At 66.3% G+C, this 26,888-nt stretch overlaps 1 protein-coding gene across 1 annotated transcript in view; it reads right to left on the bottom strand.

Moving 5' to 3' along the window:
- The window catches only part of LOC128897194 (ankyrin repeat and fibronectin type-III domain-containing protein 1-like), a 130,074-nt gene that overhangs the window by 63,407 nt on the left and 39,779 nt on the right, over positions 1-26,888 (bottom strand). The window contains exons 3-13 of the mRNA XM_054161264.1: positions 23,240-23,441; positions 21,822-22,029; positions 20,391-20,585; positions 18,210-18,323; positions 17,415-17,512; positions 14,940-15,030; positions 9,591-9,698; positions 8,790-8,889; positions 7,269-7,401; positions 3,225-3,344; positions 2,263-2,478 (exon numbers count right to left, since the gene is read on the bottom strand). Of these exons, the coding sequence (XP_054017239.1) occupies positions 2,263-2,478; positions 3,225-3,344; positions 7,269-7,401; positions 8,790-8,889; positions 9,591-9,698; positions 14,940-15,030; positions 17,415-17,512; positions 18,210-18,323; positions 20,391-20,585; positions 21,822-22,029; positions 23,240-23,425 (1,569 nt within the window). The 5' untranslated portion in view covers positions 23,426-23,441. The remainder of the gene's footprint in view (positions 1-2,262; positions 2,479-3,224; positions 3,345-7,268; positions 7,402-8,789; positions 8,890-9,590; positions 9,699-14,939; positions 15,031-17,414; positions 17,513-18,209; positions 18,324-20,390; positions 20,586-21,821; positions 22,030-23,239; positions 23,442-26,888) is intronic.

The raw sequence follows: 26,888 nt of genomic DNA, 5'->3' as shown, positions 1-26,888 counted from the left end.
CCAGCACCATCCTGCTGCCTCCCTGCCCACCCCAGCACCACCCTGCTGCCTCCCTACCCACCCCAGCACCATCCTGCTGCCTCCCTGCCCCCCCAGCACCACCCTGCTGCCACCCTACCCAATCCAGCACCATCCTGCTGCCTCCCTACCCACCCCAGCACCACCCTGCTGCCTCCTTACCCAATCCAGCACCACCCTGCTGCCACCCTACCCAATCCAGCACCACCCTGCTGCCTCCCTACCCAATCCAGCACCACCCTGCTGCCTCCCTGCCCACCTCAGCACCACCCTGCTGCCTCCCTACCCACCCCAGCACCACCCTGCTGCCTCCCTGCCCACCCCAGCACCACCCTGCTGCCTCCCTGCCCACCTCAGCACCACCCTGCTGCCTCCCTACCCACCCCAGCACCACCCTGCTGCCTCCCTGCCCACCCCAGCACCATCCTGCTGCCTCCCTGCCCACCCCAGCACCATCCTGCTGCCTCCCTGCCCCCCCCAGCACCACCCTGCTGCCTCCCTGCCCAATCCAGCACCATCCTGCTGCCTCCCTGCCCACCCCAGCACCACCCTGCTGCCTCCCTGCCCACCCCAGCACCATCCTGCTGCCTCCCTGCCCACCCCAGCACCACCCTGCTGCCTCCCTACCCACCCCAGCACCACCCTGCTGCCTCCCTACCCACCCCAGCACCATCCTCCTGCCTCTTTGCCCACCCCAGCACCATCCTGCTGCCTCCCTGCCCACCCCAGCACCACCCTGCTGCCTCCCTGCCCACCCCAGCACCACCCTGCTGCCTCCCTGCCCCCCCCAGCACCATCCTGCTGCCTCCCTGCCCACCCCAGCACCACCCTGCTGCCTCCCTACCCACCCCAGCACCATCCTGCTGCCTCCCTACCCAATCCAGCACCATCCTGCTGCCTCCCTACTCACCCCAGCACCATCCTGCTGCCTCCCTGCCCCCCCAGCACCACCCTGCTGCCTCCCTACCCAATCCAGCACCATCCTGCTGCCTCCCTGCCCACCCCAGCACCACCCTGCTGCCTCCCTGCCCACCCCAGCACCATCCTGCTGCCTCCCTGCCCACCCCAGCACCACCCTGCTGCCTCCCTACCCACCCCAGCACCATCCTCCTGCCTCTTTGCCCACCCCAGCACCATCCTGCTGCCTCCCTGCCCACCCCAGCACCACCCTGCTGCCTCCCTGCCCCCCCCAGCACCATCCTGCTGCCTCCCTGCCCACCCCAGCACCACCCTGCTGCCACCCTACCCACCCCAGCACCATCCTGCTGCCTCCCTACCCAATCCAGCACCACCCTGCTGCCTCCCTGCCCACCCCAGCACCATCCTGCTGCCTCCCTGCCCACCCCAGCACCACCCTGCTGCCTCCCTACCCAATCCAGCACCATCCTGCTGCCTCCCTACTCACCCCAGCACCATCCTGATGCCACCCTGCCCCCCCCAGCACCACCCTGCTGCCACCCTACCCAATCCAGCACCACCCTGCTGCCTCCCTACTCACCCCAGCACCATCCTGCTGCCTCCCTGCCCCCCCAGCACCACCCTGCTGCCTCCCTACCCAATCCAGCACCATCCTGCTGCCTCCCTGCCCACCCCAGCACCACCCTGCTGCCTCCCTGCCCACCCCAGCACCACCCTGCTGCCTCCCTGCCCACCCCAGCACCACCCTGCTGCCTCCCTACCCACCCCAGCACCATCCTCCTGCCTCTTTGCCCACCCCAGCACCATCCTGCTGCCTCCCTGCCCACCCCAGCACCACCCTGCTGCCTCCCTACCCACCCCAGCACCATCCTGCTGCCTCCCTGCCCACCCCAGCACCACCCTGCTGCCTCCCTGCCCACCCCAGCACCACCCTGCTGCCTCCCTGCCCCCCCCAGCACCATCCTGCTGCCTCCCTACCCAATCCAGCACCATCCTGCTGCCTCCCTACTCACCCCAGCACCATCCTGCTGCCTCCCTACCCACCCCAGCACCATCCTGCTGCCTCCCTGCCCACCCCAGCACCACTCTGCTGCCTCCCTGCCCACCCCAGCACCACCCTGCTGCCTCCCTGCCCAATCCAGCACCACCCTGCTGCCTCCCTCCCCACCCCAGCACCATCCTGCTGCCCTCCCCTCCAAGCAGAGGCTTTGCAGGCCGGCTGGGCACCGCTGCCCTGCTGCCAGCCATCCCTTGGCACTCGGGCCCTGCCCCGGGCTGGCCCCGGCCAGGGGCAGCAGGACGCCCCCAGGAGGGCAGGAGCAGCACCTGCAGGGAGGTGAGCAGCGTGTCCAGGGCCGTGGGCTCCTCGGGGGAGGACACAGACTTGCGGCCGCTCTGCAGCTTGCCGAGGGGCAGCCAGCGGGCGCTCTCCAGCGGCTGGCTGCTCTTCACCTCCCTCAGGGTGACGATCAGGATGTTGCCCTGCTTGTCCTTCACGGGCTCAAAGAACACCTGCCCCAGGTCCTGGATGCCCAGCAGCCCCTGCAAGGGGGCAGGAGGCAGCGTCAGGGGGCGCGGCACGGCGCCCCGCGGGGCCGGGCGGCTGGCATGAGGCTGGGGTGCCAGCTGAGAGCCGACCTGCCCAGCAAGCCCCCACTGGCAACCCCCAACCCCTCAGCATGAGCTTTGCCCCAGCGCCTGACACCAGCCTGGTGCCTCCCTACATGATCCAGCACCAGCCTGGCACCTCCCTGCCCAGCCCAGCACCAGCCTGGCACCTCCCTGCCCAGCCCAGCACCAGCCTGGCAGCTCCCTGCCCAGCCCAGTGCTGCTGGGATGGACCCAGCACCAGCCTGGCACCTCCCTGCCCAGCCCAGTGCTGCTGGGATGGACCCAGCACCAGCCTGGCACCTCCCTGCCCAGCCCAGTGCTGCTGGGATGGACCCAGCACCAGCCTGGCACCTCCCTGCCCAGCCCAGTGCTGCTGGGATGGACCCAGCACCAGCCTGGCACCTCCCTGCCCAGCCCAGTGCTGCTGGGATGGACCCAGCACCAGCCTGGCAGCTCCCTGCCCAGCCCAGTGCTGCAGGGATGAACCCAGCACCATGCTGCTGCCTCCCCACACACGGCTGCCTGGCAGGGAGGACGAGGCCAGGGGCACCCCGGTGTGGCACTGGGCAGAGCTGGCACAGCCTGGGCAGGTCCCGGCTGGGCCACGTCTGCCAGCTTGCCCCCAGGGGCCAGTGCCCCCCAAGAGCTGCCTGCTGCCCGCCCAGGCCCCTCCTCACCTGCATCTGGGAGATGGCCAGCAGCATCTTGAGGCGAGTCTGCAGGACGCAGGAGCAGGAGGACTGCGAGACGGTGAGGCACTGCCGCAGCCACAGGATCTCCTCCCACATGCACGACACCTGCCGGGCACCGCGGGGCTCTCACCAGTGCCAGCCTGCGCTGCCAGGGGCACCCAGCCTGCCCTGCCAGGGGCGCCCAGCCTGCCCTGCCAGGGGCGCCCACCCTGCGCTGCCAGCGGCACCCGCCCTGCGCTGCCAGCGGCACCCGCCCTGCGCTGCCAGGGGCACCCGCCCTGCCCTGCCAGGGGCGCCCACCCTGCGCTGCCAGGGGCACCCAGCCTGCCCTGCCAGGGGCACCCGCCCTGCCCTGCCAGGGGCGCCCACCCTGCGCTGCCAGGGGCACCCGCCCTGCCCTGCCAGGGGCGCCCACCCTGCGCTGCCAGGGGCACCCAGCCTGCCCTGCCAGGGGCACCCGCCCTGCCCTGCCAGGGGCGCCCACCCTGCGCTGCCAGGGGCGCCCGCCCTGCGCTGCCAGGGGCACCCGCCCTGCCCTGCCAGGGGCACCCACCCTGCGCTGCCAGGGGCACCCACCCTGCCCTGCCAGGGGCACCCACCCTGCGCTGCCAGGGGCACCCACCCTGCCCTGCCAGGGGCACCCAGCCTGCCCTGCCAGGGGCACCCAGCCTGCGCTGCCAGGGGCACCCACTCTGCGCTGCCAGGGGCACCCACCCTGCCCTGCCAGGGGCACCCAGCCTGCCCTGCCAGGGGCACCCAGCCTGCCCTGCCAGGGGCGCCCACCCTGCCCTGCCAGGGGCACCCACCCTGCCCTGCCAGGGGCGCCCAGCCTGCCATGCACCCTCTGGAGCCCCTGATATGCAGGAAGGCTCTGGAGGGGCTGGAAGGTGTCCAGAGCAGGGCCAGGAGGAGGAGCAGAGGGCTGGAGCTGCTCTGAGCACAGCCTGAGAGAGTTGGGGTTGTGCAGGCTGGAGAGGAGAAGGCTCCCAGGAGACCTCATTGTGGCCTTCCAGGAGCTGCAGGGGGCTGCAAGGGTGTCAGGGAGGGATAGGGGTCTGGGACACCTCTGAGGGGGTCAGGAATCAGGCCTGGCACAGGGAGCCAGCAATGGGCACTGGCAGCCCAGAAGGCCAAGGGCAGCTGAACTGAGCCTTCTGGGCTGCCAGTGCCCATTGCCAGAGGTGGAGGGAGAGGATCCTGCCCCTCTGCTCTGGGGTGTCAGGGAGGGATAGGACTGGGGGGGATGGAGCAGAACCAGAAGTGGGGAGATGGAGATTGGCTGTGAGGAAGAAGTTGTTGGCCAGGAGGGTGGTGAGAGCCTGGCACAGGCTGCCCAGGGAGGTGGTGGCAGCCTCCTGCCTGGAGGTGTTTGCAGCCAGGCTGGAGGTGGCTGTGAGCAACCTGCTGCAGTGTGAGGTGTCCCTGGCCATGGCAGGGGGTTGGGGCTGGCTGAGCCTTGAGCTCCCTCCCAGCCCTGGCAGGAGAGGCTGAGGGAGCTGGGGGTGTTCAGCCTGGAGCAGAGGAGGTTTAGAGGGGACCTTATCACCCTCTACAACTACCTCAGTGGAAGCTGTGGTCTGGTGGGGGTCAGGCTCTGCTCCCAGGCAGCTTGTGACAGGACAAGAGGGCAATGCCTGAGGCTGTGCCAGGGGAGGTTTAAGTTGGATATTAGGAAGCAGTTCCTCACAGAAAGGGGAATTAGGCACTGGGATGTGCTGCCCAGGGAGGTGGTGGAGTCACCATAGGCTCACAGCTCACTGGAGGTCAGGGGCTGGAAGGGACCTCTGGAGGTCTTCCATTCCAAGCCCCCTGCCAGAGCAGGAGCAGAGAGCCCAGCCCAGGGCACACAGAACACATCCAGACAGGGCTGGGGAGGCTCCAGGCAAGGAGACTCCACAACCTCTCTGGGCAGCCTGCTCCAGGCCTCTGGGAGCCTCCCAGGGCAGAAGTTCCTCCTCCTGTTGAGGTGGAACCTCCTGGGCTGCAGTTTCCATCCAGTGCCCCTTGGGCTGTGCCAGGGGGCAGAGGCTGTCCCCCCCCTGCTGCCCTCAGGTATTTACAGACATTCCTTAGGTCCCCTCTCAGTTTGCTCCAGACTCCAAAGCCATCCCTGGAGGTCTTTCAGAGGAGCTTGGATGTGGCCCTGGGTGGCAGGGTTCAGCTGCTGGGGTGGTGCCAGGCCATGGGCTGGGCTTGGCCACCTCAGAGGCCTTTTCCTGCCTCAGGAGGTCTGTGATTCTGTGGGCACAGCTCCTCTCTCAGCTGGGAGGGGAAAAAGCCCTCCAAGATCACCCAGCAGCAACCCAGCCCCACCATGGCCACCAGACCCTGGCCCCAGCTGCCATGGAGCTGGAGCACCTCCAGGCATGGGGACTCCACCATCCCCCTGGGCAGCCTCTGCCAGGCCCTGACCACTCCTTCAATACACCACAGGATGCCTCCAGAGCCTGGCCCCAGGGGACACCAGAGGATGCCTCCAGAGCCTCCCCCAGGGGACACCAGAGGATGCCTCCAGAGCCTGCCCCAGGGGACACCAGAGGATGCCTCCAGAGGCTCCCCCAGGGGACACCACAGGATGCCTCCAGAGCCTGCCCCAGGGGACACCAGAGGATGCCTCCAGAGCCTGCCCCAGGGGACACCAGAGGATGCCTCCAGAGCCTGCCCCAGGGGACACCAGAGGATGCCTCCAGAGGCTCCCCCAGGGGACACCAGAGGATGCCTCCAGAGCCTGCCCCAGGGGACACCAGAGGATGCCTCCAGAGCCTGCCCCAGGGGACACCAGAGGATGCCTCCAGAGCCTGCCCCAGGGGACACCACAGGATGCCTCCAGAGGCTCCCCCAGGGGACACCAGAGGATGCCTCCAGAGCCTGCCCCAGGGGACACCAGAGGATGCCTCCAGAGCCTGGCCCCAGGGGACACCACAGGATGCCTCCAGAGCCTCCCCCAGGGGACACCACAGGATGCCTCCAGAGGCTCCCCCAGGGGACACCACAGGATGCCTCCAGAGCCTCCCCCAGGGGACACCAGAGGATGCCTCCAGAGCCTGGCCCCAGGGGACACCACAGGATGCCTCCAGAGCCTGGCCCCAGGGGACACCAGAGGATGCCTCCAGAGCCTGCCCCAGGGGACACCAGAGGATGCCTCCAGAGCCTGCCCCAGGGGACACCACAGGATGCCTCCAGAGCCTGGCCCCAGGGGACACCACAGGATGCCTCCAGAGCCTGGCCCCAGGGGACACCACAGGATGCCTCCAGAGCCTGGCCCCAGGGGACACCACAGGATGCCTCCAGAGCCTGCCCCAGGGGACACCACAGGATGCCTCCAGAGCCTCCCCCAGGGGAAGCACCATGCTGTGCCCTCCCAGACATTTGTCTTCATCTAGGGCTGAGACCTTCTTCAATGTGAGTAGATCACAGCCCAGAGAAGAGGGGAGAGGAGAGACTTCTCCCTCAGCAGGTAAGGCCCAGCCAGAGCCCTGCATGGAGCCCCAGAGCAGGGTCGTTGGGAAGGGCCCTTCCCAGCTCATCCCCTCCAGCTGCCCTGCACTCAGCAGGGACCCCTGCAGCTGGAGCAGGCTGCCCAGAGCAACCTTCCTGGTCCACCCTGAGCCCCAGCAAGCCTCAGCCAAACCCTGGTGCCCAGGTGGAGGGGGTGAGTGCACGGTGCCCTCTTGGCTGCCCTTGGCACTCCTGGGCTCCAGTCAGCCCTCAACACGGCTCTGCCCCCCCCCCCCTCCCCGGGCCACACAGCAGAGCTCCCAGAGGCCACCTCGGGAAGCCCAGGAGCCAGCAGCCCCTGTGTAGCCTGGAGGGAGCTGCTGGGGTGTCCCCTGGTGCTGCTCCCAGCCCCCAGGCTGAGGCTGCCAGCCCCACTGCAGTGCCCCACAGCTGGCAGGCGCCGCTGCCCAGGAAGGAGCTCCGCAGCCGGGAGGGCAGGGGGGGGGTGGCCATCACCCCAGCAGCGTGCAGGCCGGGGGGCAGGCAGGCAGAGGTGTGCCAGGAGGCTCCCAGGGGCCCTGAGCTGCCCACCTTGGTGAACCAGAGGAAATCCTGCATGAGCAGGCAGGAGTAGGTGTCATCGATCTCCACCACGGGGACCTGGTCTTCGTGGGTCACCAGGATGTTGTCATCCTTGTAGAAGATGGCTGTCAGGTAGAGACCCCTGCAGGGGAGGGAGGGCAGCCTCAGCCTCCCCCCAGGCTTCACTGCCCACAGGCAGGGCACGAGGAGGAGGTGCCCCTGCCCCAGCTCTCAGCTCCTCTCCAACAGCCCAAGGCAGAAGAGGCACATGGCCAGTGCAGGAGCAGGGACAGAGTCCAGAGCTGCCAGCAAGGGCAGCCTGCCTGGTGCCAGGGGCACTGCCAGGGGTGGATGGGGCCAGGCATGTGCAGGATGCCATGGCCACTGCCAGGGGTGGATGGGGCCAGGCATGCACAGGAGCCTGCCTGGTGCCAGGGGCACTGCCAGGGGTGGATGGGGCCAGGCATGTGCAGGATGCCATGGCCACTGCCAGGGGTGGATGGGGCCAGGCATGCACAGGAGCCTGCCTGGTGCCAGGGGCACTGCCAGGGGTGGATGGGGCCAGGCATGTGCAGGATGCCATGGCCACTGCCAGGGGTGGATGGGGCCAGGCATGCACAGGAGCCTGCCTGGTGCCAGGGGCACTGCCAGGGGGTGGATGGGGCCAGGCATGTGCAGGATGCCATGGCCACTGCCAGGGGTGGATGGGGCCAGGCATGCACAGGAGCCTGCCTGGTGCCAGGGGCACTGCCAGGGGGTGGATGGGGCCAGGCATGTGCAGGATGCCATGGCCACTGCCAGGGGTGGATGGGGCCAGGCATGCACAGGAGCCTGCCTGGTGCCAGGGGCACTGCCAGGGGTGGATGGGGCCAGGCATGCACAGGAGCCTGCCTGGTGCCAGGGGCACTGCCAGGGGTGGATGGGGCCAGGCATGTGCAGGATGCCATGGCCACTGCCAGGGGTGGATGGGGCCAGGCATGCACAGGAGCCTGGCTGATGCCATGGGCACTGCCAGGGGTGGATGGGGCCAGGCATGCACAGGAGCCTGCCTGGTGCCAGGGGCACTGCCAGGGGTGGATGGGGCCAGGCATGCACAGGAGCCTGGCTGATGCCAGGGGCACTGCCAGGGGTGGATGGGGCCAGGCATGCACAGGATGCCATGGCCAGGAGCCTGTCTGATGCCAGGGGCACTGCCAGGGGGTGGTGACTTGCTGTGGGGCCTGCAGGCCACGTGTGAGGGGGTGTGCAGAGGAGGGTGCTGGGCTCCAGAGGCAGGAGGGGTGTTGGTGATGCCTGGAGAGGGTTCAGGATGTGGCCCTGGGCACGGCCTGGCCAGTCCCGACAGAAACCCCGAGAAGAAAGCTGTGGGCACCGGGACCCAGCCCCGCTGAGACCAGCAGCTCGCTGCAGGCAAGCATCCAGCCCGGGCACCCCCAAGCCCTGGCTGGCACAGCTCCCGGCTGCCCCCAGCAGGGGCAGCAGCCCCGTGGCCCCGCAGGCACAGCCAGGCGCCCCCCGGCAGCCTCTCACCGCTTCAGCGTCTTGAGGAACTTGCTGCCGGGGTGGAAGAGGTGCTTGAGGCTCTTGGAGACCGAGTGCTTCCTGCTCTGGGGCTGGTTCTTGCAGGGCTCTGGGGAGCGGAGGGAGCAGAGGCTGCAGCTGCTGCTGCAGGGGGAGAGAGCTGCCGCGCAGGGGCTGGCAGCCTGCGGGCAGAGCTCTGCCGAGCTCTCGCCCTGCCCGGTCCCGGCTGCAGCCCGGAGCCACGGCCGCGCCACGGACCTGGGGGGCAGCAGGGGAGCGCCCCCGGCAGCCCGGGCTGCCCCCAGGGGAGCGCCCCCGGCAGGCCAGGCTGCCCCCAGGGGAGCGCCCCCGGCAGCCCGGGCTATTCCCAGGGGAGCCCCCCCGGCAGCCCGGGCTGTTCCCAGGGGAGCCCCCCCGGCAGCCCGGGCTGCCCCCAGGGGAGCGCCCCCGGCAGGCCAGGCTGCCCCCAGGGGAGCGCCCCCGGCAGCCCAGGCTGTTCCCAGGGGAGCCCCCCGGCAGCCCAGGCTGTTCCCAGGGGAGCCCCTCCGGCAGCCCGGGCTGTTCCCAGGGGAGCCCCCCCGGCAGCCCGGGCTGTTCCCAGGGGAGCCCCCCGGCAGCCCGGACTGCCCCCAGGGGAGCCCCCCGGCAGCCCGGGCTGCCCCCAGGGGAGCCCCCCCGGCAGCCCGGACTGCCCCCAGGGGAGCCCCCCGGCAGCCCGGGCTGCCCCCAGGGGAGCGCCCCCGGCAGCCCAGGCTGCCCCCAGGGGAGCCCCCCCGGCAGCCCGGGCTGCCCCCAGGGCCCTGCACTCACCGTGGCAGACGCAGTGCTGGTGGACAGTCTTCACCTGGCTCAGCAGATGGTCCAGAGCCTCAGCCTGCCCCCGGCGCCGCGGGGCCCGGCCGTCCAGCTCCCGCCAGTCTGGGGGGGGGGACACACAGCACCATCACCCCCAGCACCCCGAGGCGTGGCCAAACAAGGCCTTCTCACCCCCCCCCCCGCCCCAGAATCAGGAGCACAGAATCCCCATGCTCAGGATAGGCTCAGAACTGCTGGCAGCTGCTTGCTCTGCCAAGGGCTTCCAGGGCTTAGAACCACACAAAGCAACCAGGCTGGGAAAGACCTCAGAGATCAGCAAGGCCAACCTGGGACCTGGCCCCTAACACCTCCTGACAGCTAACCCAGGGCTCCAGGGGCCACATCCAAGCCCCTCTTGAACACCTCCAGGGATGGGGACTCCACCACCTCCCTGGGCAGCACAGCCCAGAGGCCAATTAGGATAGGATAGGGTAGGGTAGGGTAGGGTAGGGTAGGGTAGGATAGGATAGGATAGGATAGGATAGAACAGACCAGGTTGGAAAAGACCTCAGAGATCAGCAAGGCCAACCTATGACCTAATCCCTAACTCCTCCTGACAGCTAACCCATGGCTCCAAGTGCCTCTTCTGAACACTTCCAGGGATGGGACCTCCACCACCTCCCTGGGCAGCACAGCCCAGTGGCCAATTACAATAGGCTAGGCTAGGCTAGGCTAGACTAGACTAGACTAGACTAGACTAGAATAAATCAGGTTGGAAAAGACCTCAGAGCTCACCAAGTCCAACCTCTCCCCCAGCACCATCTGAGCAACTCAACCATGGCACCAAGGGCCTCAGCCAGGCTCTTCCTAAACCCCTCCAGGGATGGGGACTCCACCACCTCCCTGGGCAGCACAGCCCAGTGGCCAATCTCTCTTGCTGGGAAGAACTTTCTCCTCCCCTCCAGCCCAAACCTCCCCTGGCACAGCTTGAGACTGTGTCCTCTTGTTCTGCTGCTGGCTGCCTGGGAGCAGAGCCCAACCCCCAGCTGGCTCCAACCTCCCTGCAGGGAGTTGCAGAGAGCAAGAAGGTCTCCCCTGAGCCTCCTCTTCTGCAGGCTAAGCAACCCCAGCTCCCTCAGCCTCTCCTCCCAGGGCTGTGCTCCAGACCCCTCCCCAGCTTTGTTGCCCTTCTCTGGACACCTTCAAGTCTCTCAATGTCCTTCTTGAGCTGAGGAGCCCAGAGCTGGACACAGGACTCCAGGGGTGGCCTGAGCAGTGCTGAGCACAGGGCAGGATGATTCCCTGCTCCTGCTGGCCACACTATTGCTGATCTAGGAGGTGCTGAAGGCCAGGCTGGATGAGGCCCTGAGCCGCCTGTGCTGGTGGGATGTGTCCCTGCCCATGGCAGGGGCTTGGGGCTGGCTGATCCTTGCAGGTCCCTTCCAACCCAACCCATTCTGGGATTCTAACTCCTTCCAGTGTCTTCCTCCAGGTGTTCCCTGGAGCTGCAGCTTGCTCCAGGTGAGTGCTGGGAGCTGGGCTCAGCTCAAGCCAGCACAGGACTGGGCTCCTCTGGCAGCAGCAGGACCCTGAGCAGGAGGACAACCTCAGCTCCAGGCTCCTGGCTTCCAGCACCCCCCAGGGCCTGCCTGCTGCTGTTTTCCATGGAAAGTTCAGCTCTGTTAGCTTTGGCCAGGGCTCACCACTATTTTTAGGAGCTTCCAAAACACCCAGGGAGGTGCCAGGCTGTCATGCTGCTGGGCCAGGGAGGGAGAAATCTTAATGGAGGCAAAACCCCCTGAAGCCCACTGGTGCCTGATCCACTTCAGCCACACTGAGTCCCTGCTGCCTGCATCCTGGCCACAGGGAACACCACCCAGGGTGGCAAGCAGGATACACAGTGGCTGCAAACACCACTGGCACCAGCTGCCAGGGCTGGGCAAAGCCAGGGCAATGCAGTGCATGCACATGCTCACGGGAGGCACTCAGCCACACTGAGCCTGGCAGCCCCAACAGCAGGGAGAGCAGCAGCACAGGGAGGGGATTCTGCCCCTCTGCTCTGCTCTGCTCAGCCTCCACCTGCAGCACTGCCTCCAGCTCTGGGGCCCCCAGCACAGGAAGGACCTGGAGCTGCTGGAGAGGGGCCAGAGGAGGCCACAGAGATGAGCAGAGGCTGCAGAACCTCCCCTGTGGGGCCAGGCTGGGAGAGCTGGGGCTGTGCAGCCTGGAGAAGAGAAGGCTGCAGGCAGAGCTCAGAGCAGCCTCCCAGTGCCTGAAGGGCTCCAGGAGAGCTGGGGAGGGACTGGGGACAAGGGCTGGGAGTGCCAGGCCCAGGGCCAATGGCTTTGAGCTGGGAGAGAGGAGACAGAGTGGAGAGGAGGAAGAAATCCTTTGCAGTGAGGCTGGGGAGACTCTGGCACAGGCTGCCCAGGGAGGCTGTGGCTGCCTCCTGCCTGGAGGTGCTGAGGACCAGGCTGGATGAGGCCCTGAGCAGCCTGTGTGGGTGGGAGGGGTCCCTGCCCATGGCAGGGGCGGGAGCTGGGGGATCTTGCAGGTCCCTTCCAGCCCAGCCCACGCTGTGACTCCCTGACCTCTCTCTCTGCATCCCTGCAGTGCTGCTGTGGTGTCAGTGAGAGCTCCACACGGAGCCTGCTCACCTCGGGCACCTCAGGGCACTCCCTGCTCACATGCAGCCCCCTGCCAGCTCCCTCACTGCCAGCCCCAGTGCTGGCAGCCACCAAGTGCCCTCCAGCCTCCTGCCTCCTGCCAGGGTGGGCTTAGCCCCCCCAGGTGCATGTGGGGCTGCTCCTCGGGCATCTGACAGTGCTGACCCCACGGGACCAGCATGCAGTGGACTCTGCCTTGGGACCCCCAGCAAGGGGCAGAGGCCCCCTCAGAGCCTGGCCAGCCTTGAGCTTCACCCTTGGGCACTGCTCCTTCCAGATCAGTCATAGCATCACAGGATGCTTTGGGCTGGAAGAGGCCTTTAAGGCCATAGAGCCCAGCCCTTAACCCTGCAGTGCCAGCTCACCACTGAACCCTGGCCCTCAGCACCACATCTACACAGCTTGGAAACCCCTCCAGGCATGGGGCCTCCACCACTGCCCAGTGGGATCCTCCTGCTCTGTCTCCCTCAGCATCCTGGGGGGCTCCATATGACACTCAGTGGCTTTCTCCTCTGGTGCCAGGATGGGCAGGAAGGTGTGGACAGCCCAAAGCAGGTCCCTGGTGGGGCTCATGCTCCTCATTCCAGCTCATAGGCAGGGAATGCAGGAGCCTGGGGCTGGGCTGGGTGGGTGAAAGCATTGACTGGCACAGGGAGGGTTCCAGGCCCAGTACTGCAGTGAGAGGGAGTCCTGGATTGCACAGGGAAGAGCAAATTCCTCCTCCCATCCATCCACCCACAGATCCACCCATCCATCCATCCACCCATCCATCCATCCCTCCATCCATCAATCCATCCACCCATCCACCCACCCATCCATCCATCCACCCATCCACCCATCCACCCACCCATCCATCCACCCACAGACCCACCCATCCACCCATCCATCCATCCACCCATCCACCCATCCATCCACCCATCCATCCATCCACCCACAGACCCACCCATCCATCCATCAATCCATCCACCCATCCACCCATCCATCCATCCACCCATCCACCCATCCACCCATCCACCCATCCATCCACCCATCCACCCATCCATCCACCCATCCACCCATCCATCCACCCATCCATCCACCTATCCACCCATCCATCCACCCAACCACCCATCCATCCACCCATCCACCCATCCGTCCACCTATCCACCCATCCACCCATCCGTCCACCTATCCACCCATCCACCCATCCGTCCACCTATCCACCCATCCACCCATCCATCCACCCATCCACCCATCCATCCACCCATCCACCCATCCACCCATCCACCTATCCACCCATCCACCCATCCATCCACCCATCCATCCACCCATCCACCCATCCATCCATCCACCCATCCACCCATCCACCCACCCATCCATCCACCCATCCACCCATCCACCCATCCACCCACCCATCCACCCATCCACCCATCCATCCACCCACCCACCCATCCATCCATCCACCTATCCACCCATCCACCCATCCATCCACCCATCCATCCACCCATCCATCCACCCATCCATCCACCCATCCACCCATCCACCCATCCACCCATCCACCCATCCATCCACCCATCCACCCATCCACCCATCCATCCACCCACCCATCCACCCATCCACCCACCCACCCACCCACCCACCCATCCACCCACCCACCCATCCACCCATCCACCCATCCACCCACCCACCCATCCATCCACCCATCCACCCATCCATCCATCCATCCATCCACCCATCCACCCATCCACCCACCCATCCATCCATCCACCCATCCACCCATCCACCCATCCACCCACCCATCCATCCATCCACCCATCCACCCATCCACCCATCCATCCATCCACCCATCCACCCACCCATCCATCCACCCATCCACCCATCCACCCATCCATCCATCCACCCATCCACCCATCCACCCATCCATCCACCCATCCACCCATCCATCCACACATCCACCCATCCACCCATCCATCCACACATCCATCCACCCACCCAACCACCCATCCATCCATCCACCCATCCATCCATCCACCCATCCACCCACCCATCCACCCATCCACCCATCCACCCATCCATCCACCCATCCATCCACCCATCCATCCATCCACCCATCCATCCACCCATCCACCCATCCATCCACCCATCCATCCACCCATCCACCCATCCATCCACCCATCCACCCATCCACCCATCCATCCACCCATCCACCCATCCACCCATCCACCCACCCATCCATCCATCCATCCACCCATCCACCCATCCATCCACCCATCCATCCATCCATCCACCCATCCATCCATCCACCCATCCATCCACCCATCCACCCATCCATCCACCCATCCATCAATCCATCCACCCATCCATCCATCAATCTATCCATCAATCCATCCACCCATCCATCCATCCACCCACCCACCCACCCATCCACCCATCCATCCACCTATCCATCCATCCACCCATCCACCCACCCATCCACCCACCCATCCACCCATCCATCCACCCATCCATCCACCCATTCACCCATCCACCCAGCCATCCACCCATCCATCCACCCACCCATCCATCCACCCACCCACCCATCCACCCACCCATCCACCCACCCATCCCTCCATCCACCCACCCATCCATCCATCCATCATCTCCATGCATCCATCCATCCTTCCACCCACCCACCCCTCAGCTGGTGCCAGCCCCCCTGCCCATTCCCAGTGGTACTTACTGGAGGGGATGGCAAAGGGGGGCAGGGAGGCTTGTGGGGGCCCCCAGCCCTTCATGTTGTAGGCAGCCACCCGGACGTAGTAAGCTGTGCCCTGCAAGGAGGGAGCCACACTCAGCTGCCTGGCAGCTCTGCTGCTCCCTGTGCAGCAGGAGGAGGAGGAGGAGGAGGAGCAGGAGCTCCCCTGGCCCTGCACAGAGCCTGAGCAGCACTGAACTGGGAGCCTGCAGCCTGGTCACCTGCTCTGACCTCCCCCACGGGACTCAGCTCCTGTTACCAGACACTAGAGAATCGCCCCCTCCGGGTCCGGCTGGGTGGGCCTGGGGTGTGGGGGGAGGCAGAGGGAGGAGGGGCATGGGGAGAGCTCCTTGCTGGGAGGGGCTCAGGCCCCACAGCCGTGGGGCTGCCGCAGCCCGCAGGGTCGAGGCGCTGCCTTCCCACTGGGACCGGCAGGGACCCAGCGCCTGGAGCCCCGGGGCTGGCTTAGCGCTGCGGAGAGCTGCTGGCAGGGTGGCAGCGATGGAAGGCCCCTGAGGAAAGCCCCAGCCAGGCTGCAGGGTGCTGCAAGGCCTCCAGGCGCTCAGGAATCAGGCAGGAGCCTGCGAAGCAGCTCTCGGAGCCTGATGGATGGGCGCGAGACAGCTCCTTGCAGCAGCACCGCTGCGGGCGCCGCTCCAGCCCCATCCCGACGTGTGCCAGGGCAGCCCCATGCCCCCGTGTACCAGCGCAGCCTTATCCCCCCGTGTGCCAGGGCAGCCCCCTGCCCCCGGGTGCCAGCGCAGCCTTATCCCCCCGTGTGCCAGGGCAGCCCCCTGCCCCCGTGTGCCAGCGCAGCCCCATCCCCCCGTGTGCCAGCGCAGCCCCATCCCCCCGTGAGCCAGCGCAGCCTTATCCCCCCGTGTGCCAGGGCAGCCCCCTGCCCCCGTGTGCCAGCGCAGCCCCATCCCCCCGTGTGCCAGGGCAGCCCCATCCCCCCGTGTGCCAGCGCAGCCCCATCCCCCCGTGTGCCAGCGCAGCCCCATCCCCCCGTGTGCCAGGGCAGCCCCATCCCCCCGTGTGCCAGCGCAGCCCCATCCCCCCGTGTGCCAGCGCAGCCCCATCCCCCCGTGCGCCAGCGCAGCCCCATCCCCCCGTGTGCCAGGGCAGCCCCATCCCCCCGTGTGCCAGCGCAGCCCCATCCCCCCGTGCGCCAGCGCAGCCCCATCCCCCCGTGTGCCAGGGCAGCCCCATGCCCCCGTGTGCCAGCGCAGCCTTATCCCCCCGTGTGCCAGGGCAGCCCCATCCCCCCGTGCGCCAGCGCAGCCCCATCCCCCCGTGTGCCAGGGCAGCCCCATCCCCCCGTGTGCCAGCGCAGCCTTATCCCCCCGTGTGCCAGGGCAGCCCCATCCCCCCGTGCGCCAGCGCAGCCTTATCCCCCCGTGTGCCAGCGCAGCCTTATCCCCCCGTGCGCCAGCGCAGCCCCATCCCCCCGTGTGCCAGGGCAGCCCCATCCCCCCGTGTGCCAGCGCAGCCCCATCCCCCCGTGTGCCAGCGCAGCCCCATCCCCCCGTGCGCCAGCGCAGCCCCATCCCCCCGTGTGCCAGGGCAGCCCCATCCCCCCGTGTGCCAGCGCAGCCTTATCCCCCCGTGTGCCAGGGCAGCCCCATCCCCCCGTGCGCCAGCGCAGCCCCATCCCCCCGGGTGCCAGCGCAGCATTATCCCCCCGGGTGCCAGGGCAGCCCCATGCCCCCGTGTGCCAGCGCAGCTCTCCTGCCCGAGAGCAGCTGCGGGGCTCTGGCTCTGCTGCCGCGGCCAAGCCGCTCTCCTGCACCAGAGGCTCTGCCTGCTCCTGCCGCCGGCCGTCCCTGCCTGCCTGTCCTGGGGCTCTGGTGCTGTGCTGGGAACTGCTGCCCAGGAGGTGCTGCACGGTGCCAACCCCTCCTGTTCCCAGACCGCGCTCCAGAGCACCCTGGGCACCACCCAGCTCCAACAGCAGCCCCCGGGGAAAGGAGAGCTGCCCGGCAGGGTGGCTCCCGCGGCTCTGAAGGACGGAAACCAGCAGTGAGCTCCAGCACATGGCTCCACCGAGCCCCCGGCGCTGGCGCCCCCCTCTCCAGTGCGCCAGGGGTGGGCGAGCGCAGGCGGCAGAGAAGCCAGCTGCTGATTTAGTGCCCAGGAGGAGCACTGGGGAGAGGAGCAGGCAGGGGGCAGAGGATACATCGGGCACTCGCTGGACAGGTCCCTTCTGCCTCGCACTGGTGAGCCCCCAGGCACCCAGGGCAGAGACTTCCCCACGGCCAGGCAGCAGGGACAGAGAGAAGTCTCTCTGGGACACCCGTGGGCTGTCCTGAGCACCACAGGCAGCTTGGCACCATCCTCCCATCCTGCTGGAGGTGATGCCTCATCCCCTCCCCACAGCACCCACGGGGAATGAGCCCTCGGGAAACGCTGTGCCCAGAGGCTGCTCCCAGCCCCGCGTGGGGCAGCCTGGAAGCTCACCGATGCCAGCCCCTGGATGGTGAAGTTCAGGTTCTTCAGCTTGTCGACCACAGCCTCCCCCAGCAGCGGCGAGAAGGAGGAGGAGCAGCTCCACTCCACTGGAGGCAGAGAGACCCCAGGCTGTCAGGAGGCCCCTGCCCGGCACAGGCTGCCGGGGCCGGCTGACGCCTGCCGGGGCCGGCAGCCGCAGAGGGACCGCGGGCAGCTCCGCCGGAGCCGGGGCCAGCGGAGTGAAGGCAGGGGAGAGAGGGAGATGCAGTGGGAGGGCCGAGCCGGGGAGCTGTGCTCCTCCTCACCAAGCCATGCCCGGCTGGGGCAGCAGCCTCCAGCAGCGGGGCAGGAGAGGGGCAGGGAGGAACGGCTGCGCTCCTCTGTGCCCTGCCCCAGCTGATCCTGCTCTGGCAAGGGGCTTGGACTCGATGGCCTTCGGGGGTCCCTCCCAACCCCTGCCATTCTGTGACTGAGCCTGTGAAACCACCCTGCTCGGAGCGGGTGAGGGGCGCAGGAGCAGCCGGAGGGCGATGTGCCGCCCGTGCGCGGGGCGAGGCGCTGGGGGAAGCGGCAGCCTGACCTCTGCCGCGCTGCAGGAGGCTGCCGCGCTGCCAGCGTGCCCACACCTGGGGGCGACGGCAGCTCAGAGGGGGCTCAGCAGCAGCGCTGCCCCTGCCCCCGGCGATGGTGGGCACGGCCGGGCAGGGCTGAGCGTGCCCACCCCCGGCACGCCCAAGGTGCCTGCCCAAGGTGCCTGCCGCGGCCGCCTGCCCTCAGCGCCGCCCCGGGCACCTCGCTCCTCACCTCTGTACTTGGTGACAACGGCAGAGTTGACGCTCAGGGGCTCCCAGAAGGTCACCTGCACCGAGGAGCTGCTGGCCACGGAGAGGTGGACGTTGGCAGGGGCATCTGGCACGCCTGGGGACAGAGAGAGCAGGGACCACTACAGCCAGGACAGCCACCCTGAGCCCCCCCCCCGTGCCCCTCCCGGCGAAGCTGGGCCTCCAGCACAGCTCTTCGGAGGAGTGGCTGAGGGAACTGAGGCTCTTTAGTCCTCCCCAGGAGAGGAGGCTGAGGGAGACCTCATTGTCCTCTACAACTCCCTCAAAGGAAGCTGGAGCCAGCTGGAGCTTGGGCTCCTCTCACATGCAACAAGTTGTTGGCCCCTGGAGTGTGCTGCCCAGGGAGGTAGTGGAGTCCCCACCCCTGGAGGTGTTCCAGAGGGGATTGGATGTGGCACTGGGAGCCTTGGTTTAGCTGTCAGGAGGGGTTGGGTGACAGCTTGGACTTGATCTCTGAGGCCTTTCCCAACCTTATTGATTCTCTGATTCTATGAAGAGGCAGGACAAGAGGGAACAGCCTCAGGCTGTGCCAGGGGAGGCTCAGGTTGGACAGGAGCAACAATTCCTTCCAAGCAAGGGATCTCAGGCCCTGGCCCAGGCTGCCCAGGGAGGTGGTGGAGTACCCAGCCCTGGAGGGGTTTAAGAGCCTCTTGGAGGTGGTGCTGAGGGGCGGGGGGGCTGGGGGTGGGGGGCAGTGGCAGTGGCTCACCAGCAGTGCTGGGGGTGGGAGCTCTGGGTGAGAGGTTGGACTGGGTGAGCTCCAAGGGCTCTTCCAACCTCAACAGCTCTCTGGCTCTATGATCCCAGGCCTCCAAACAAGTTTGGTTTAGACTGGATGTTAGGAACAAGTGCTGCACCATGAGGGTGGTGGAACACTGGCACAGGCTGCCCAGGGAGGTGGCTGAAGCCCCATCCTTGGAGATATTCAGGGTGAGGCTGGAGAGGGCTCTGGGCAGCCTGATCTGGTGGAGGATGTGCCTGCTGAGGGCAGGGGGTTGGGCTGGATGCCCTATGGAGGTCCCTTCCAACCCAGACCATTCCATGACTCCAGAGTGCCGAGCCCACACTGGGTGCAGGGTTCCTGTGCTGGTGGCTGCCACAGCCCTGCCCCCGGGCACACACAGCCCTGCCCCCGGGCACACACAGCCCTGCCCCTGGGCACTCACAGCCCTGCCCCCGGGCACTCACAGCCCTGCCCCCGGGCACACAGAGCCCTGCCCCCGGGCACACAGAGCCCTGCCCACATGCACACAGAGCCCTGCCCCCGGGCACACAGAGCCCTGCCCCGGGTCACTCACAGCCCTGCCCCCAGGCACACAGAGCCCTGCCCACATGCACACAGAGCCCTGCCCCGGGTCACTCACAGCCCTGCCCCCGGGCACACACAGCCCTGCCCCCGGGCACACACAGCCCTGCCCCGTTCACTCGCAGCCCTGCCCCCGGGCACACACAGCCCTGCCCACATGCACACAGAGCCCTGCCCCTGGGCACTCACAGCCCTGCCCCCGGGCACTCACAGCCCTGCCCCCGGGCACACACAGCCCTGCCCCCATGCACACAGAGCCCTGCCCCCGGGCACTCACAGCCCTGCCCCCGGGCACACACAGCCCTGCCCCCGGGCACTCACAGCCCTGCCCCCGGGCACACACAGCCCTGCCCCCGGGCACTCACAGCCCTGCCCCCGGGCACTCACAGCCCTGCTCCCGGGCACTCACAGCCCTGCCCACATGCACACAGAGCCCTGCCCCCGGGCACACAGAGCCCTGCCCCCGGTCACTCGCAGCCCTGCCCCCGGGCACACAGAGCCCTGCCCCCGGGCACACACAGCCCTGCCCCCGGGCACACAGAGCCCTGCCCCGGGCACTCGCAGCCCTGGCCCCTGCCCCTGGTCACTCACAGCCCTGCCCCCGGGCACTCGCAGCCCTGCCCCCGGGCACACAGAGCCCTGCCCCCGGGCACACACAGCCCTGCCCCCGGGCACTCGCAGCCCTGCCCCCTGCCCCTGGTCACTCACAGCCCTGCCCCCGGGCACTCGCAGCCCTGCCCCCGGGCACACAGAGCCCTGCCCCCGGGCACACAGAGCCCTGCCCCGGGCACTCGCAGCCCTGGCCCCTGCCCCCGGGCTCGCAGGGCCGGCACTCACGGGCGTGCTCGAAGCCTGCCTTCATGCGCTTGTAGAGCCGGTAGCGCCACTCCCAGGCCTTCAGCTGCTTCTCCTTGTCGGAGCAGTCGGCGCCGGGCGCCTCGTTCACCACCTGCGCCGTCAGCTCGTTAACCCTCTGCTCCGCTTCCCGCACCAGCGTCGAGACGTGCAGCGAGCGGCTCTCCAGGCTCACGACTGCCAGCCGGGGGGCAGGCAAGAGAGGGTGGTCAGAGCAAGCCCAGCCTCTGCCGGGGCCGGCTTCCCACCCCCACCCCCTGTCCTCCCCTCCATGGCCCACAGCAGCCTCCCAGAGCCCAGTGACCGCCTCCCGCCCCGACCCTGCTGCCTGCAGTGCCCTGCTCCAGCAGGTGCTGTCACCTGCATCTCCACACCAGCTCACAGTGTGGGTTCTCCTTTGCTCCTGCTGCCTGCAGCAGGCTCCTGGCAGCTTCCCAGGGCCCAGACTCCACCTCCCACCCAGACCCTGCAGCCTGCAGTGCCCTGCTCCAGCAGGTGCTGTCACCTGCATCTCCACACCAGCTCACAGTGTGGGTTCTCCTTTGCTCCTGCTGCCTGCAGCAGGCTCCTGGCAGCTTCCCAGGGCCCAGACTCCACCTCCCACCCAGACCCTGCAGCCTGCAGTGCCCTGCTCCAGCAGGTGCTGTCACCTGCATCTCCACACCAGCTCACAGTGTGGGTTCTCCTTTGCTCCTGCTGCCTGCAGCAGGCTCCTGGCAGCTTCCCAGGGCCCAGACTCCACCTTCCACCCAGACCCTGCTGCCTGGAGTGCTCTGTCCCACCAAGTTGGAGACCCAGGTGCTAGCTCCCCACGCCAACTATCCTTTGCTCCTGCTGCCTGCAGCACTCTGTTCCACCAGGTTCCTTCACCTGGGTCTCCACACCAACTCACAATGTGGATTCTCCTCTGCTGCTGCAGCCTGCAGTGCTCTGCTCCAGCAGGTTCCATCACCTGTGTCTCCACACCAGCCCACAGTGTGGATTCTGTTATCTCCTGCTACCTGCAGCAGGGCCCTGGCAGCTTCCCAGGGCCCAGACTCCACCTCCCACCCCGACCCTGCTGCCTGCAGTGCTCTGCTCCAGCAGGTTCCATCACCTGTGTCTCCACACCAGCCCACAGTGTGGATTCTGCTATCTCCTGCTGCCTGCAGCAGGCTCCTGGCAGCTTCCCAGGGCCCAGACTCCACCTCCCACCCCGACCCTGCTGCCTGCAGTGCTCTGCTCCAGCAGGTGCTGTCACCTGCATCGCCACACCAGCTCACAGTGTGGATTTTCCTTTGCTCCTGCTGCCTGCAGCAGGGCCCTAGCCCCTTCCCAGGGCCAAGAGACCACCTCCCAGCCAGACCCTGCAGCCTGGAGTGCTCTGCTCCAGCATGCTGGAGACCCAGGTGATGGCTTCCCACACCAACTCACAGTGTGGGCTCTCCTTGGCTCCCGCCTGCAGCAGGGCCCTGGCGATGGGCGCGTTGTTGGTCATGATGGCGATGTCCAGGGGCAGGAGCCCCTCGCTGTTGGGAGTGTTGAGGTCCAGCTCCTCAGGGCTGTACTGCTTCAGCAGCTCCTGGACCCTGTCTAGGTCCTGCAGCTCCACGGCCTCAAAAAGTGCAGCATTGCTCTGGATCTGGGTGCAAGGAGACACACAGGTTAGCTGAGCGTGCAGCAGCCTATTCCAGCCCCCCAAAGCCCCCAGCCCCACCCCAGCCCCCCACAAACCCAAAGCAAGCAGCCTGCCCTGCTCCCACCAGCAGAGCACCAGCTGGATGGATGTTGCAGCCACTGCTGTGAGGGCAGCTGCTGGATGCATGCAGAGTGCAGGATGCCTGAGCTGACCAATCCCTTAGCTGCCTAGAGCAAAGCAACCACACTCCATGGGTGCCAAGAGCAGCAGCCTCACCTTGGCACCCTTGGGCTGGAACATGCTGCAGAAGCCACCTCAGTGGCATGCTGGGAGCTCTCAATGGGAACAGATTAGAGGACACAGAAGAGAATTAACCAGGTTGGAAAAGGCCTCAGAGACCATCAAGTCCAACCTATCAACTCAACCATGGCACCAAGGGCCTCATCCAGGCTCTTCCTAAACACCTCCAGGGATGGGGACTCCACCACCTCATTGAATCATAGAATCAATAAGGTTGGAAAAGGCCTCAAAGATCAAGTCCAATCTATTACCCAAGACCTCCTGACTACTGAACCATAGCACCAAGTGCCACATCCAATCCCCTCTTGAACACCTCCAGGGATGGTGAATCCTCCACCTCCCTGGGCAGCACATCCCAATGGCTAACAACTTTCTCCTCCCCTCCAGCCTAAACCTCCCCTGGCACAGCTTGAGACTGTGGCCTCTTGTTCTGCTGCTGGCTGCCTGGGAGCAGAGCCCAACCCCCACCTGGCTCCAACCTCCCTGCAGGGAGTTGCAGAGAGCAAGAAGGTCTCCCCTGAGCCTCCTCTTCTGCAGGCTAAGCAACCCCAGCTCCCTCAGCCTCTCCTCCCAGGGCTGTGCCCCAGACCCCTCCCCAGCTTTGTTGCCCTTCTCTGGACACCTTCAAGTCTCTCAATGTCCTTCTTGAGCTGAGGAGCCCAGAGCTGGACACAGGACTCAAGCTGTGGCCTGAGCAGTGCTGAGCACAGGGCACAAGGACTTCCCTGCTCCTGCTGGCCACACTCTGCCTGCTGCAGGCCAGGATGCCCTTGGCCTTCTTGGCCCCCTGGGCACACTGCTGGCTCACACTCAGGAGCCCAGCACTGGAGGCAGCGGTCGCAGAGAGCCGCGGGAGGAGCCCCCAGCCCCAGCTGGGTGTGCAGGCAGGGCAGGGGGGGCAGCAGGCACTGACCAGGAAGGCCTTGCGGAGCTTGTCCTTGTCGGGGCGCCCGGCCAGGCTGCCCTCGTCGAAGGAGGCGTAGTTGACGCGGAACTTGCCGGAGAGGTTGCGGTACAGCCTCTTGGCGGCGTTGGGCGAGGAGGGGCCGGGCGGCTTCCTGGCCTGCGCCAGCTGCAGGTCCCGCATCTGCTGCGTCATCTTCGGCGACGAGGACCTGCGCAGCGCCGCGGAGGGAAAGGCAGGCATGGAGGAGCTGCCGGCCCGGCACGAGGGCAAGCACAGCCACCGCAGGGTTTGGCTGGGAAAAGCCCTCCCAGAGCAGCCAGCCCAGCACCAACCCAGCCCCAGCAGGGCCACCAAACCCTGGCCACAAGTGCCATGGCCACAGGGGTCTGCAACACCTCCAGGGCTGGAATGGAGTGGAATGGAATGGAATGGAGTGGAATGGAATGGAATAGGATAGGATAGGATAGGATAGGATAGGATAGGATAGGATAGGATAGGATAGGATAGGATAGGATAGGATAGGATAGAATAGACCAGGCTGGAAAAGACCTCAGATCACCAAGTCCAACCTCTCCCCCAGCACCATCTGAGCAACTCAACCATGGCACCAAGGGCCTCAGCCAGGCTCTTCCTAAACACCTCCAGGGATGGGGACTCCACCACCTCCCTGGGCAGCACAGCCCAGTGGCCAATCTCTCTTGCTGGGAAGAACTTTCTCCTCCCCTCCAGCCTGAACCTCCCCTGGCACAGCTTGAGACTGTGGCCTCTTGTTCTGCTGCTGGCTGCCTGGGAGCAGAGCCCAACCCCCAGCTGGCTCCAACCTCCCTGCAGGGAGTTGCAGAGAGCAAGAAGGTCTCCCCTGAGCCTCCTCTTCTGCAGGCTAAGCAACCCCAGCTCCCTCAGCCTCTCCTCCCAGGGCTGTGCTCCAGACCCCTCCCCAGCTTTGTTGCCCTTCTCTGGACACCTTCCAGCATCTCAAACTCTTTCCTGACCTGAGGAGCCCAGAGCTGGACACAGGACTCCAGGTGTGGCCTGAGCAGTGCTGAGCACAGGGCACAAGGACCTCCCTTCAAACTGCCCAGTGCAGGGCACTCCCCTGCTGCCCCTGGGAGATGATTCCAGTGTCTGACTCTGCCCTGGAGTCCAACCCAGCAGGAACCTGAACCCATCAGCCCTTGTCTTTGCCCTTGACTCCTTGGACAAAGGCAGTCTCCACCCTCCTGGCAGCCTCTGCCAGGCCCTGACCACTCTGGCACCAAAGACATTTTGCCTCCTCTCCAACCTAACCCTCCCCTGGCACAGCTTCAGGCCATTGCCTCTCCTTCTGTCCCCTGAGCCTAGGGAGCAGAGCTCAAGACCCAGCTGGCTGCAGCCTCCTCTCAGGGAGCTGCAGAGAGCAAGGACGTCTCCCTCAGCCTCCTCTTCTCCAGGCTCACCACCCCCAGCTCCCTCAGCTGCTCCTCCCCAGCCCTCTGCTCCAGACCCTTCCCCAGCTCTGCTGCCCTTCTCTCAACACACTCCAGCTCCTCAGTGTCCTTCTTGGACTGAGGGGCTCAAAACTGAAGCCAGTACTCAAAGTGCAGCACCTGGCTCCTGCCTTTGACTTTGGTGGGCAGAGGATGGAGAGGAGAAACACTGACAAAAGACTGAGCAGGCTGCCCTGAGGGCTTGGGGAGTCTCCTTCTCTGGAGACATTCAAACCCCACCTGGATGTGTTCCTGGGTGCCCTGCCCTGGGTGCCCTGCCCTGCTTTGCCAGAGGGGTTGCCCTTCTCTGGACCTGCTCCAGCTCCTCAATGTCCTTCTGGGAGCTGTGGACCCCAAACTGAGTGCAGGATTCCAGGTGCAGCATCACCAGTGCCCTATACAGGGCACAATCACTTCCCTACTCCTGCTGGCCACTCCAGTGGTGCTCCAGGCCAGGCTCACTTAGGAATGAGAACTGACTGATTTGAGAGACTCTCCAGGAAACCTTTGCCCTTCCTCTTGTGTTTAAGAGCTCTCTGCTGCCCAAGTCCTCCTCTCTCCAACTCCAGCTTCTGCTTGGAAGTGAGGAGAACTCTTTCAGCAGGCTTGTCAACAAGATGCCCAATACCACTGAGGTTGCCCTTCATCCAAGGAGGCAACAATGCTCCCCCACAGCAGGAGAGGCAGGAAGACCCCAAAAGTACCTCTCTGAAAGCTGCTGTGGACCCCATAGCAAGAGATGCCTGTTCCACCCGTGCCTTCAGGAGCAAGGCTGGAGCAAGGAAGGGTGCTGTGGAGCAGGAGCCCTTTGCTCTGCCAATTCAAACACATGGCAAATGCCCCAGGCCAGGCACAGCCTGGAGGAGGTTCTCTCAGCGATGGCAGAAGCAGAGGAGCCACAGAGAGCTTCTTCTGTACATTTTTTTCCCCCCTTCCTCTGATTTGCTTTCAATGGGAGGCAAAGAGAGGGCAGCGATCCTGAGCGGAGGAGCACACATCCCTCTCCACCAGCTAGGCTGCCCCCCCAGGTGAAAGGCTTTCCTGCCCTGTGGCTGTGACTCATCTGGGCTGGGGGAAATCAGCTTGATTTATCATCTGGAGCCAAACCTTGTGGTGGAGCAAGTGGTAGCTCCAAAGGACGCCCACAGGCCTCAAGGCAGGGCCGGCCGGCGCCAGCGCCTGCCCCTGCGGGGAGGTCTCAGCCCCCTCTGCCTTTGGGGCACCTCAGCCACAGTCACCTCTCGTCCCTGGCTGTTGACCTCCCTCCTGCAAGCGCTGCAGCAGGGCAGGGATGCTTTGCCCGCCCCAGTAGCTCCGTCTCCTGGCTGCGGGCTGTGCTGGTGGCCGTCGGGGAGCGGACATCGCCGCCGGGATGCCACCGACCCACGGGGCGGCAAACTGCGGCTGCCTCTCCGCGGAAAGGCTGAGGTCCTGCACAAGGATGTGGCAGGGCTGGCCAGACCAGGCAAGGAAGCTTTGTTTCCAACCCCAGCCGAGGATGGATGTGCACAGGACGGGCTCATCCTCCCCCTCCTGCAGAGGACACAAGCGGGGCCGCGGCGCCGTCCAGCACGCTGTGGTTCCTCCGCATTCGCGGCTTCAGTGCTCCCAGCCCTGCAGATCCTGGCCCGGGGAGCAGCGTTAAGAGTTGCTGCCATCAGAGGGTTTTAAGTACATTTTGTTTTAGGGTGTGGCCTCTCCAAGCCTCCAGCAGAGAACCAGTCCCTGTCAGCCAGGGCTGCCCAGTCCCCCCAACAGAGCCCTGAGCCCCCCTGCCTGCCCCGAGCCCGGCAGAGCCAGCTCCTGTCCGTCCCCAGGCACGGACCCCCAGCAGGGAGGGGATGGAAAGGAGCTCTGGAGCTGCCCCAGCCCAAGCCCTGCCCCAGTAAGGCACCCCCAGCACCCTGCCCAGCAGCACAATGCCCAGGGGGGGTTGGAAGCTCTCCACACCAGGACACTCCACAACCTCTCTGGGCAGCCTGCTCCAGGCCTCCAGCAGCCTCACCCCAAACAACTTTCTCCTCCTGCTCAGCTCCAACCTCCTGCCTGACACTTGCTGCCCCTTGCCCCTTGTGCTGGCCCGGGGCAGCACTCAGCAGAGCCTGGCCCCAGCCTCTTGCCCCCCACAGCTCCTTTAGCTCTTGCTGAGCATTGCTCAGCTGCCCTCTGGGGCTGCTCTTCTGCAGGCT

The sequence above is a fragment of the Dryobates pubescens genome, chromosome 4 (genome assembly GCF_014839835.1).
Source record: "Dryobates pubescens isolate bDryPub1 chromosome 4, bDryPub1.pri, whole genome shotgun sequence".
Lineage (NCBI taxonomy): Eukaryota > Metazoa > Chordata > Aves > Piciformes > Picidae > Dryobates > Dryobates pubescens.
This window is presented reverse-complemented; position numbering and strand designations above follow the sequence as displayed.